Genomic DNA, 13,815 nt, shown 5'->3' with positions numbered 1-13,815 from the left:
TGAAACCCTTCTCACAAACAACTGCAACCTACCCACAGAAGAACTACAAGATCTTTAGTCATCCCCAAGTCACCCTTATGTAAATCTCTCAAGTGGGCGTGGCCAACAAGGTGGCAGACTGGCTACACTGGGAGTGTGCTCTTGGCCCGATTTCAGAATCCTGCATGACCCTGTGGTCCTGGTGGCCCTGCGAGGATCTGACCCTAGCCCTTGCATTGGGGTGTATGTGGGGGTCATCTTGTTGGCTCCTTCCTGCTTGACGAAGGCCCCGCTCTCACTCCACCAAGAGTGAGGTGCGTCCCCTGCACAGCAGTGGAGAGGGCCACCTGTGAGGCGCGTCCCCTGCGCAGTAGTGGAGAGGGCCACCTGTGCGGGGTGTTCGTCTGGACGAGCAATTCAAAAGCTCAGGCTGGGGTCATTGGCCCCCACAACAAAGGTCTGAAGGTTATACGACCGACCACTGCCAACGAAGTGCTGTTCCCACCTCTGAGCCACCAGAGGCACTGGGCATCTGACGCACAGCACCGGACCGCAAGGCCATAATGGAGGGCCTGCACCCTTAAGAGGTGTGAGAGGTGTTAGCCCTGACTGCAGTGTTGACCGCACCCACTGTGGTGGGCAGTGTGGAGACTAGTCCATTCAGCTAATCTTTATTCAGGTAAAATTCTTAAAAGATGCACAAATCATGTTAAAAAAAGAACTCAATGAATAGATTCAATAAAATTGAACATTAAAGAAAGACTAGTCTGGCAGTGGTCGGTTTGCCATGGGAGGTACGACAGTTCCATTATTAGCGAATGCAGATAACACGTGATTCACACCAACAATATGAACTAAACATGGGTGTGGTGTTGGAAGGCCTCGCAGCCTCCATACAATTCTGGCATACACTATCACTGTCTGTTATGGGCAGGTTGGCCCTAGGTAAAATGGTATTACTACTCTGATGCTTATACGCTATCCAGAGCTCATCCTGCCTCCTGCTGAACTCCTTAATTAAGTGGCTGGATAGATTGTTGGTGTCCCTGGTATGGGCAGGGAAATGAAGCAGGGTCCGACTGAAGATTCTAAAGCTGGACATCAACGAGGTTGGATTGGGCTTCCCGGACCTTCAATGATATTACCTTGCAGGACTACTTCAGTATTCGGCACTGTGGTGCATCGAGTACCTCAACTGAGAAAAGTCATTAGTGGAGGGATCGGCTGTTGCGGACAACCTCACCTGATTGCTCATGAGGGGCTGCAGATCGCCACCAGGTACCCCCTTTGTGGTCCAACAGGTCGCTCAAGTTTGGTATGGGGTGGTCACATGTTCTGAAATGAGTGCCCTATGCTAAGTTTCTTGCTATTTGGTGTCTGCACCCCTTCATAAGTATATGAAATTCTATTGTCGTTACACGCTCGGTGGCGGCGGATGTCAACGTGCGAGAGATTTATTCCTAAATGATACTTTCATGACAATGGAGAAGGCAGGAGTTAACTACAGCATATTGTACAATTTGTACAATACACCAGTATGTCTCGCATGACCAGGGAGCTATGGACAACCTTCCCAGCCAAATCTTGTGAATTCAACATTCTGAGGGTGCTATTGGACCTCGAATCCATCAAGGCTATTATGTCCCGACTATATGCTGCCCTCAAAAGTTATAGGCAGATGGATTTAATGGGATAGATGGGATGGGCATCTGAAGGTCCCCCGCTCAGACGGACAGTGGAGATGTACCCAGGCAATGGTGCAGGAAGTGGCAAGCAACTCCAGGTTTAAACTGGCACAATTTTATTATTTCACAGGGCATACCTGACCCCACAGTAGCAACATAGAGTGTATCCAACACGCTCTGCCGGTTGCACATGATGCGGAGTTTCACCTGCCAGCTCTCCCCACGTCACATGGAAGTGCCGGAGAACAGAACCCTTTTGGAAGCAAATAGTGTGGGAATTGCAAAGGGTGATGGGTATAAAGGCTGAACTAACATCATAACACTGGACTGTTGCCACTCCCTAAAAAGAGTAGCAAGATGAGATATACGTTCGCCCAGCTGGGACTGCTGCTTGCCAGGAGACACATTGAGATTCACTGGGCGAGCCCAGAACTCCAGTAGGAAGTAAGTGGAGGGCCCATTTATTGCAGTAAGAAGTAGCTGAGAAATGTTGGCTCTGGAGAGTCCGCACAGATGAAAAAGAAGAAAGTGATTTAGAGCATTGGAACAAAAGGTTGATATTCTGGGCACTAATGTGAGGAGGTGGATGATAGTTTTGCCCCGGACACTGCACTCCCTGTATGATAGACCCCCTTACGACTGGGTTCCCATTACCTCCTGCTGGCAGCGGGGCTTTCCTGCACTCCCCAGCGTCGGCCGACTGACTTTACTTATTAAATGGGTTACTGAGGAGAATGAGATGAGAACGCACTGGTAGGAAGCCTGAAGAACTGAGAACTATTGAGTGAACGCATGGGCGCCCACTTTGCCCCCCCTCCTCCAAGTCTTCTGATTAGACCGTTGATGTTCCGGATGTGTATGCGGTCCTCTGAGTCTTTTGCATATGTTCCCCCCACCCCCCGGCAGCCATCCCACGCCTTCCTCCCCTCCCATCCACCGGTTCAGTGGTGAGGACTGGTACCCATACTGGACAACCCCCCCACCCCCTTTATACTGGGGGGACGAAACATTACTACATTGCAACTTTATTTCCTGTTCGGTGTCAAGTCTTTACCCTGATGGTTTCATTTTTTGCATTTATATGTGTCGTTATACTTTAAAAATGTGAATAAAAACTTTTTAGAAATGTAACTCTCTCAAGCTCTTGATAGGCCCTCACAACTCCTCATCCAGCTCTCACTGACCCTTATCTTGCCCTCAAGGACCCTTAGCCTGATCCTTGCATTCTCCAGAGCACCTGAGACACATTTCATGGCTATCAGAGCTTATCAAAAAAGCCATGAAGGTCACTACCACCTGCCATCAGGCCCTCTCCGCAGAACCTCCAACACCTTTATAGTTGCTTTGCGATGACCTCTATTCCTGCAGGCTCCTTCAACAACCTCCTGAACCCCTTGCCTGGCCTGCACAGTCCATGAGATTGTCTGACACTGTGTTGCCACCTACCAAACAAAAGAGTTCAGGTGGCTGCATCCAGGGACTAGCAAACACTTTGCTAATAAGCAGCTATGATGGTACAGGTGTAATCTTTGTGTGTAGCAGACTGGGAAGTTAAGCCCTGCCTGCAAGAAAGCAGGGTGCACCTTTACAGTATTGTGTAGAAAACCATTTCATATTGCTATTAGACCTCAAGACTGTGGTAACAAGGTGCAAGTGAAAGGGTACAGATATGAATATACACATACATGTTTTTTCCATGCAAATGTTTTAAAACACAGTCTTGCAGTTTAGTAGCAATATTCACTCTCTGCAGTGCAAACGCAATCTTTTCTCCAGAGGACAGTGATAAAACACATGTCATTGAGATGGGTATTATTTTATGAAGTGCCAAAAACAATGTGCTTGCTTTTGTGTGCAATGGGAAATCATTATTGGGTCAGTAATTAAAAAATATCTGCATACATGAGAAATTGAAGTTTCATTTTTGTTGGTGGTTGCAAAGTAAGGATATAAAGTACATGCTGTCACATATGCACACGCTGTTGAAAACTTGTACAGGGATATAGTGCTTGTTTTTTCCCCTGATGGGCTACTGAATTTGGATACAGCCAGAAGTGAATGTCCCACCAGGGTCCCACTTTACACCTACTTTTTAACAACTGTGACATCAGAAAGCAGTTACAGACCACAATTAAAGAGAAAGCTGAAAGCCTCTCCCTTTTCTTCCACCAATCGCTCTGCTTTAACACCTGAAGCCTTTAATGCTGCAGCATGAGCAGGCAGCCCGCACAGCATGGGTTTTCTGCTGATGATCCTTTGCTGTCTCCTTCATGTGCTTCTGAGAAGTGGGGAAATCCCGCAATTTGAAAACAACTGCTCTATATGGTATTTCCTTGAAAACATCCTAGCAGTAATTTACTGAAACCTCTCTCGCAGTGGATTGTCAAACAAGATGTCCTCATAAGCAATGTCGACAGACACCATGAGCATCTTTAGAATGCGGCTGTATGTCATCGACAAAAGACAAACACAAAGATCTCATTACCCCAGCTTTAATCTAATCTCCTTTACAATGCTATAGCGAGAGGGGGGAGATACCCGACTCCGGAAAAGGGGATAGATTATCACTATATACAAGAAGGGTGATGCTTGTGTACCATCAAACTATAGGCCAATTAGTCTAATCGAAAATGCCCCAAAAGATTTTGCCAAACAAATCCTAAATAAATGACATCGTTGGATAGACACCAATAATATTATGTCAGATCTTCAAGCAGGGTTTCGCTCTAAGATGAGCACTGTAGACCAAATTTTCAGACTTGCCATACTACACTGGAAATATGCTCTACTACAGCAGCAGAATCTTTGTGGCATTAATAGATCTTAGAGCCGCCTTTGATCTCATTCCCCATACAAATTTGTGGTCTGTTTTAAATTCAACGGGGGTCCCAGGGAACTTAAACTATCTCATGTCCCAGTTACACAGCAACAACCTTGTTCAGGTCCAGTGTAGGCATGCAGGAGAGTTAACCAGGTGCATCCCCATACAGCGGGGTGTACGCCAGACATGTGTCCTTGCTCCTACTCTCTTTACCCTCTATATAAATGATGTGGTAGACGCCTTGAAATTTTTTAGAAATGACTCCCCCCAGCAAAACGGTGGTAAGGTACCGATTCTTTTATTTGCAGACGACTCCCTTCTCATTTCCAAGAACACAATGGGGCTCCAGGTCCTTGTCAAAAAATTTACTGATTTCTGTGTGGCAAGGGCCTTGGACCTCAATGTTAACGAAACCAAGTACATGGTATTTGGCAAGGGAGTGGCCAAACATTCAATCATACGGGTTGGGGGTGAAGTACTTGAGAGGGTTACAAACTTTGATTACTTAGGAGTTGAGGTAATGGGGAGTATGAAGTGGAATGACCAGCTAAAGAAAAGTTCACTCCTACTAGAGCATAGAGTAAATGCTATCAGTAGGCTGCATAGGCAAACAAGTTCCCGTGCAGTATCACCAGCCCTGGAAGACTATTGTGTCAAAGCTCAAGGGGCAGCTTTATATGGATGTTTTTCAACTCAATGCTGCAGAAAATAGATTTGCTAGAAGGCTGGTCTCTGTCCCCAGTAGCACATCTTTAGTGCCTTTGTTTTACGATTTGGGGCTTAAAAGAATCGCAGATTTGGCTACCCTTAGACCACTTGTACACTGGATTTGATTATGGGTCACTCCCGAGCTGAAGGTATTGAGAGAATGCCTTGTTGAATTGTTGAGTGTAAGGGGTGCCAAATTAATACCTTGGATCAAGTTTGTCTCAGATTGGTTTAATAAGCCTTGACAAGGCTATGGATCAACCCGGAAAGAATGTATAAGACCAATTTTAACTTTTTAAAATCTAGTTTTTGGATCCACATCTGAGATATTCATTTAAATAACCATTCGATAGGCAAACTAACAAACAGATTTCTAGATATTAAGCCGTTCCCTCGTTACGAGGATTTTTTTCTATTTCATTTCCTCCCCTTCAGCCAAGAGTCTTTATATTTGTTTTTGTCTTGGCATCTTGCCCTTAAGATCTGTAACGAGTCAATGGCGCAAGGCCCTCGGCATTAGTATTTGTCCAGCATGAGGCTCGGCAGATGAAGATGAGGCAGACATATCATTCTTCTGTCCAAGCTACCATGGCCCGCGCTGAAAATGGATTATCCCGTATGCAAAACCTGAAGTTAACAAAATATATAGTAGCCCTTAGAATACTCGGGAGCAATACAACTCCAGTAATAGCCATTTCTACGAGCAAAAGTTTTACAGGTGATATGGCACAAACTATTGGCTGTGCCCTTAAGTGACTAGGCCCAACTTTTTAAATGTTTGGTTTATTTTTACCTATACTGATTTTATATATACATAACTGGAAGAGAGGTTTTAAGTATTTTTAAGTATCTATTGCTCAATTTGCACCCAGTTCTGCTTGACTTCTGCTCTTATTTTGCACATAAATAATGACTAAAGAAAATGAAATTTTGAATAGTGCTGCTTTCTTAATTAAATGTGCTGTAACATTTCTTTTATATATATTGGTTTTATGATATGTCTCTTGCAATGTTTTGCATATGTGCACTTTGATGGTACTTGGCTACCGAATAAGGTTGATTTACTACTACCCCAGCTGTCGAGTTGAACTTAAGGTATCTGTAAATCCCTTTTGCCCTAATTGTGTTTCATTAGAAATTATGGTTTATTCAGAAGGTGGCTTAAGACCTGCCTATTCCATCATCTATTGTTTGATCCCTTTCATTCAGGTTTCCTTCATAGATACGTCATTAAATCTTCTTTGGTGGATATTTGGGACAAATTAGTATCCATTGCAGATCAGACTGTTGCTTATTATGTTAGATCTGCCAGCGGCGATTGATACGTTCACCCATACAGCATTTTTGGAGTTCTGAAATGTATGATAGTGGCCTCAGAACTAATTCTGCAGCAGTTGATGCCATGTCTTGAAGACCAGTTACCACATGTTATACTGGAGCTGTTCTTTTTCTGTCCCTTTGGCAGTAGATTGTGAGTTTCCCCAGTGATCAGTCTACTCCCTATTGTTTTTCAATGTCTCATAAGACATTTGCTTCAGATTTTACCCACCGAGGGCTTAAAGGGCAGTCTTAGGCATATGATGCTCAAGAGTTTCTTGCTGCTACCTAGCCTAACTGACAACGCAGAGAGCTTAAATGCAAGATTGAACACTTTACTGCACATTCACTTGGAGACAGATTTTAAAACATAATGCAGATAAAACCGACATAATGCTGCTGAATCAAAAACACATGTAATAGTCATTCATTTGCTGTCCAGCTCCTCATACCCAACCAGATACTCTCATAAAGTTCTGTGATTTAGTCAAGAATTTCAGATTAATTTGGAAAGTGGCTAACTCTATTATTATACAGATTATTTAAAAGAAAAGGACTGCTGCATAAAATATGTCAGTGTTTAAGATGCTGTTTTCTATCTACCAAGCTACATAAGGTGTTGATGGAGCTCTAATCAGTTCCATACTTTATTTTGGCAATGTATTGTTTTTTGGTCTTCTTAAGCATCAACCCATCCACTTACAGCGGGATCAGAGAGAGACGTTTTAAGACATGGGTACAGTAGGCAATTACCCAGAGCCCCTACATTCCAAGGGAATCCCTGGTAAAATGAGTGGGAAAGTCAGAAGTCCTCCCATGTACAGTGCGCTACTGCACGCTATGGTGGCCTTTGAATAGTTGTGAGCTCCAAAGCTTTCTATCTGTAAATTTATACCCAAAGTGCCAAGTTTCAAGGTCTGAACGAATCCTAATCTTAAATAGTTAAATTTTTATAACATTTCAACAGTTCCATATAGGACTACCATATGCCAGTTAGCTGATCGGTACAATTTACGTGCCTTATGTTGGTTTACCAATTTTCTGCACAGATGTGTGCATAGGATTTTAGCAACTCATGGTGAGAGCCTTCCAATGAAGAGTTATCCTATTCAAAATTTACTGAGGGTAATAAAATGTACCAAATTAACTAAAAGGAATAGGGTAGTCATACATAGAACTGTTGCAAATGTAACTCTAATAGATTTTGGCTTTCACAGATGGTGAATGTTTCACTTTTGCTACAAAGAAAATCATGATAAAATCCAATCAATAGATTGTACACAAGAAATGTCAGTCAAAGTGTGTTATGAAGTCTTTTAGCTTGTGGTTGTGCACACGGTAGCACAGCACAGAAGAGCGAACTGTACATGGATGGACTTTTTACACACAAATCGTGACCAGTGGGATTGTTTCTGTAGCACACAGTAGGTATAGCATAATTTAACCAAGCGGTACATTATTATAATCTCACAGGTACCAATACTAATTAACAGGATTTGCTTATAAGGGGAAGCTTAACATAACGTATCAAAGTCAAAAATCCGGCTGGAATATTTGTCTTCAACCACATTTCTTTTTATTTGGTAGCTGAACTTGCTCAACAGAAACATAGTGTGCAATACTGGTCTGCCTAGCCCTAACCCTCACACTCTCAGGAAATTAAATTTAAGACATTTACATTAAAAATATTCTTTCTGTGACGTGCATCATTCCTAACTTCATATCACCTCTTCTACCTCACAATTTCTCTCTACCCCTCTCTATGACCACTCGTTCCCTATTTTTGTATGTCTCACTCTCTACCCCAAATCTTCCTAACGCACCACTAACTCTAACTCACTGCTCTGTTTTCCATCTCACCTACCCTGAATCTCTTCTACATCTACTTCACCTCTCTCAGCCTCATCGCTCTGTCTTCATTATCTCTGTCTCTCTTCATCTCTCTATATCCTACTTTTCTCTACCGCTCTCATCCATCTTTCTACTTCACCACTCTTTCCCTCACCATTCTCTCATTTCCATTTCAACCTCCATCTCTCTCACCTTCTGATCTCTTTCCCACAACCGCTCTCTCTCACTGCCACTCTATTCACCTCTCAATTTATTGCTACCCTAACTGTCCATATTTTCTCTGTTTCTCTACATTTCCCTCTTTTTCTCTATTATTAAGTCCTCTCTCTCATACATATCTCTCTAGACCTCTTGAATCTGATCTCACCCCTTCTAACACACCTCCCTCTCTCTCTCTCTATATATATATATATATATATATATATATATATATATATATATATATATATATATGTGATATATATATATATATATCCCCTGTCTTCATTCATGTCTCTACCTCACCCTAAGTCTACCTCTAATTCTAACTCCCATCTCTCCACCTTTTCATCCTTTGCCCCACCTTTCTGTCACCCTCACATATTTCTCTGTTTCACCTATGCCCCTAATTCCTCTATTTGTTTTCATTTCTTTCTACCTTTCATCTCTCTCTCTGCCTCAGCGCTCTCTTTGCCTGATCTGTTGTGTGTACTTGTTAAGTTTTACTCTCACTGTACCTCGCAGCTCTTTCTCTCTACTTTTTCTTCCTATGTGATCACTCAGCAACTCTAGTATCTCTACCTTCTGCTTCTTTCTGCTTCACCTATCTCTTCGCTTCATCCCTTGATGAGCCCCCAGTCATTTCACTCTGTCTACAGGTCTTTCTTTCTATTTCTAGCTCGCTCTACCTCTCTACCACACTCTAAAACTTTATGTATCTTTGTTGCTTTCTTTCTGTACCTTCTGCTTCATTCTTCTACCTCTTTGTATCTCACCTTTCTCTCTTTACGTCATGTCTCTCCCTCCGTCACTTATCTCTTTTCAAAACCTGTGTATCTACATCCTTTATACCTCTACATCACAGCTCTGGCTATACTTTTCCATTTTTATCTCTGCCCTTTTCCTGTCTCTTGCACCGCCCGCTCCCTCTTACTCAGCAGACTCAGGGGGTGACTTTAAGGATGCATACAAATGTAAGAATTTGAACAAGGCACTGGAAGAGAAATAATGGCAGAACTCTCAGGTTCCACTTGAAATAATGGTGAACTCAACAATGCAGATCTTTGATTTTCTCTCTTGGTTCAAGAACAGCAGTAGTGAAGGCCATGTATTTGGGAATACCATGGTCTCCAACTAATGCTAGAATTTATTTCTCAAGTATTATGTGCATATGCGTGTTTATTAATAGAATGCACAAGCCCACTAAACATTCTCCATATCACATTTACTGTCTTTCCTGCAATGAGAGGAACAGACTAGTTAAACACTGATTTCAGCATAAAATATTGTTGCTAAGAGTTAAAAAAGCATCAGCCCAGCCCAAAGGTCACTCTTTGGCAGCTAGGCTTTTGGCTTTTGTCAATGTATGGTTTTGCAAAACTTACATTTTTGGGGAGGCTGCAGACCCTCGTCAAATAGAAAAAAAGCACAAAGATAGTTTGCTCTTTGGCAGCTAGCCTTTTGGCTTTTTCGATGCATGCTTGGTTTTGTAATGATTTTTATAAAATATATTTGGGAAAGCTGTCAGACCCTAGTCAATATTATGAAGTAAGAACGGTGACTAAAAGCAAAAATATTTTTGCTTTCAAAAAGCACACAATACAATGGTCCCTGGCACTGAAGGGAAGTAATTTGTTTCTGAATGTGCTCCTTGTGAAATGAAAGAATGATGTCACTCACATTAAGTTATTCAGTGTCTGAAATGGGCTGACCCTTTGCCCTCTGTTTGCTGTAGTGAGCAGAGAAAAATGTGCATGGCACTGTATCAGTTAGATGAAGACGGCTTGCTGAAAGCCCCATCAATAGGAATGTTACACACTTAATATTAGGAAAATGAGAAGGTATTTGCCAGACCTGAAAATACTAGCTCCAGCCACAAAAAGAAATAGCTCAATATATATTCTCATTCGTACTTTCCTTTGGAACGGTTTGAATGGGGACACCAGGGAGTTTGTTTTTTGCCCTGGTTTAAGAAAGTGTATTGTTTAATTTAGTAGTTTTGGCATGACTAGGGCTTGCATTAGCAAAAAATGGTTGATAAGTTCAAACATTTCAAACATGGGACCTCGAAACATATCTTGCACAGGGCCCCAAAACTTCTTCAGATATCACTGTGATTAGAACACAGCTATCTACTTGATGTTTGGTTTGTACAAGATAGATTGTGTCTCAAATCCAAATAAGACAATTCATTGCATACGTATTGAAGCCGAGATAGAGTTAAAAAAAAAAGCCTAACTTTGGTGCATAAATGCTTTAATATGCTATCATTTGAATATCTGGAATAGAACAATAATCCAGAAAACAGGCCTAGTCATAAACTTTGTTTAAATTGATGACTATTTTGACAATACTGTTGAGTGATTTTGTGTTGAATTACTGCCTATCACATGTGAATGTTTAATTTCCAGCATATGCTCCTTAATCTGAAATTTTATAGATTAACGTTTATAGAAAAAGAACAAAAGAATCCAAAGGGATTAACAATCTCTTTGGTTAAATAGTTTTGAGGATTTGTGCTATGCATGCATTGAATGGGTTAGAAGTAGAAGCTATATTTGCAGTGTCTTAATTTCAAACGTACCACATCATTTTTTAACTAACTGCTATCTCTCTTAGGTATGCCAGCGACTCACGGAGTATGGTGTTCATTTTCATCGAGTATTACCAGAGAAGAGATCGCAAACTGGAATATTGCTGGGAGTTTGTTCCAAAGGAGTACTTGTCTTCGAAGTCCACAATGGGATCCGCACACCAGTGCTTCGTTTTCCATGGAGGGAAACAAAGAAAATTGCTTTCACAGTGTGTATTCTCTAAAATGCTTTGTTTGAGTGGTTTGAGGAAAGGATCTCTTCAGTGTGAAATCCTAATGTGCCTTCTTTTGTAACTTACCATAAATGTGCTACCTTGTTTTATAAACTGTGCCATGATATTCAATTATAGCCGTAAACAATATATCTCGCCTTGCAGATCCATGTAATTTATGCAGATGTGTATGTAGGGCCAGTCATCACTCCATATTATTCTGTCTTGAGTCCCTTCCTGAAGTCTCTCAGAGATGGTTCGGTTCGGAGGTGGAAGGGGAGAGTGTTCCAGGCTTTGGCGGTGAGGCAGGAGAAGGAACGTCCTTCGTTGCAGCAGCGATGACGCAAGGGCGAATTGGGTGGAGCGAAAGGTTTCTGAGTGGTAGGTGGAAGTTCAGGCAGTGCTTCATGTACCCAGGTCTTTGGTCATGGAGGGCTTTGTAGGCCTGTATCAGGAGTTTGAAATGGCATCTTTTCTGGACGGAGAGCCAGTGGACGTCTCTTGGGTACTGAGTGATGTGGTTACATTTGGGCAGGGTGAGAATCAGTCTGGCTGCTGTGTTCTGGATCGTCTGGAGTCTTCTCATGAGTTCGTTTGTGGTTTCTACATAGAGTGTGTTGCCGTAGGTGAGCCAGCTGGTGATGAGGGACTGCAACATGATTTTCCTGGTGTTGATGGGTAGCTACTTGAAGATTTTGCAGAGCATTCAGAGTGTGAGGAAGCAGGCTGAGGAGATGGAATTGATCTGTCGTTTCATGGAGAGTCCACTGTCTAGGATGATGCAGAGGTTGTGGGCATGGTTTTTCGGTGAGAGTGCCGGGCCGAGTTCCGATGGCCACCAGGAGTCATTCCAGAGAGCGGTGTGTCTGCTGAAGATCAGAACTTCAGTATCCTTTGTTTTGAGCTTCAGGCAGTTGTCCTTCATACAGGCTGCAACGCTCCTCATGCAGTTGTAAAAGTTAGCTTTCTTCGTGGTGGGCCCTGCTGAGAGCGAGAAGACGAGCTGGGTGTCGGCGCCGTAGGAGATTATGGTGATGTTGTGGGTTCTATCTATGTCTGCTAACTACTTCATGTAGATGTTGAAGAGGGTAGGGATGAGGGATGAACCTTGAGGGACGCCCCAGATGATGCGCTTGGGCTGTGGGGTGAAGAGAGGGAGGCGGGCGCTCTGAATGCGTCCTATGAGGAACAATGCCATCCATCTGAGCGTGTCCTCTTTGATTCAGATCTTGTGTAGTCAGTCTTGTCAAAGGCTGCAGAGAGGTCTAGAAGGATCAGAGCAGCTGATTCTCCTCTGTGAGCAGAGTTATGGATGTTATCGGTTGCGGTGAACAGGGCTGTCTCAGTGCTGTGGTTGGCTCTGAAATCTAAATTGGGATGGGTGAAGTAGGTTGTTTCTTGCCAAGTCTTCAATGAGTTGGAGGTTGATGGCCTACACTAGGACTTTAGCTGGAAATGGGAGCAGTTATATGGGATGGTAATTCTGGAGATCGTTGTGGTTTGAGGAGGGGTTTGATCTCTGTGTCTTTTCATGCATTGGGAAAGGTGGCTGTGATGATGGAAGGGTTGAGGATGATGTTCAGCTGGTAACTGATCCCACCACTACCGAGGTTGAAGAGTTGGTGGGGGAATGGGTCAGTGGGTACTCCAGAGTTGATGGATTTCATTAAGGCAGTAGTGTGCGGTGTGCTGAGGTGTACCATGAGGTGATCTGCATGGTCGGCGGTGGTATTCGGGTGATTGGGGATGCTGAGGAGGTCAGTGGATTAGGGATTGAAGCTCCTGTATATGGTGGCAATCTTGTTTAGCAAGTGGTCAGCCTGGGTGTCGCAGAGTTCTTGTGTGGTGACGATCAAGCTTTTGGTGGCTGGTGGGTGTTAGAAATGAGGGTCTCTAGTTGCCAGAGGTAGGTACCTTTGACCAAGTAGAGGCCCTTGCTTCTAGTCAAGGAAAGGGAGTTCACTCCTTAAATAACCCCTGCTCACCCCCTTGGTAGCTTGGCATGAGCAGACAAGCTTATCTCAGAGGCAGTGTGTAAAGCATTTGTGAACACATACAGTAACACATTGAAAACCCTACAAATGGACACCACACCAGTTTAGAAAAATAAGTAATCTTTACTAGACTTAACACAAGACCAAACGACAAAAATCCACAATATTGTAAGGGTGGGCGTAGTGGGCGTAGTGGGGCTACGTGAAGCAGCACGTAGTGTGCCCAAATCTATGCACACTACACGCTCCGCGTAGCCCCACTACGCCCAACCCGCCTCCCGCCCGCCCTCCTTTTAAAACATACCCTGAATTTATAATAAATAAAAGTAAAGACACTTACCTGAAGCGCGGCGTCTCCGGGGCTCCCTCTTCCTGGTTTCCAACTTCTTGCGAGAAATGCGCATGCGCGGACGCCCGCGCATGCGCATTTCTTGCGAGAAATGCGCATGCGCGGGCG

At 43.3% G+C, this 13,815-nt stretch overlaps 1 protein-coding gene across 8 annotated transcripts in view; it reads left to right on the top strand.

The window, feature by feature from the left end:
* Nucleotides 1-13,815, top strand: part of PTPN13 (protein tyrosine phosphatase non-receptor type 13) — an 830,096-nt gene that overhangs the window by 421,179 nt on the left and 395,102 nt on the right. For all 8 annotated transcript variants that reach the window (XM_085636547.1, XM_085636545.1, XM_085636546.1 and 5 more), the window contains one exon: nt 11,179-11,361. In XM_085636547.1, the coding sequence (XP_085492673.1) occupies nt 11,179-11,361 (183 nt within the window). The remainder of the gene's footprint in view (nt 1-11,178; nt 11,362-13,815) is intronic.

The sequence above is a fragment of the Triturus cristatus genome, chromosome 2_1, assembly GCF_964204655.1.
Source record: "Triturus cristatus chromosome 2_1, aTriCri1.1, whole genome shotgun sequence".
NCBI classification, from domain to species: domain Eukaryota; kingdom Metazoa; phylum Chordata; class Amphibia; order Caudata; family Salamandridae; genus Triturus; species Triturus cristatus.
This window is presented reverse-complemented; position numbering and strand designations above follow the sequence as displayed.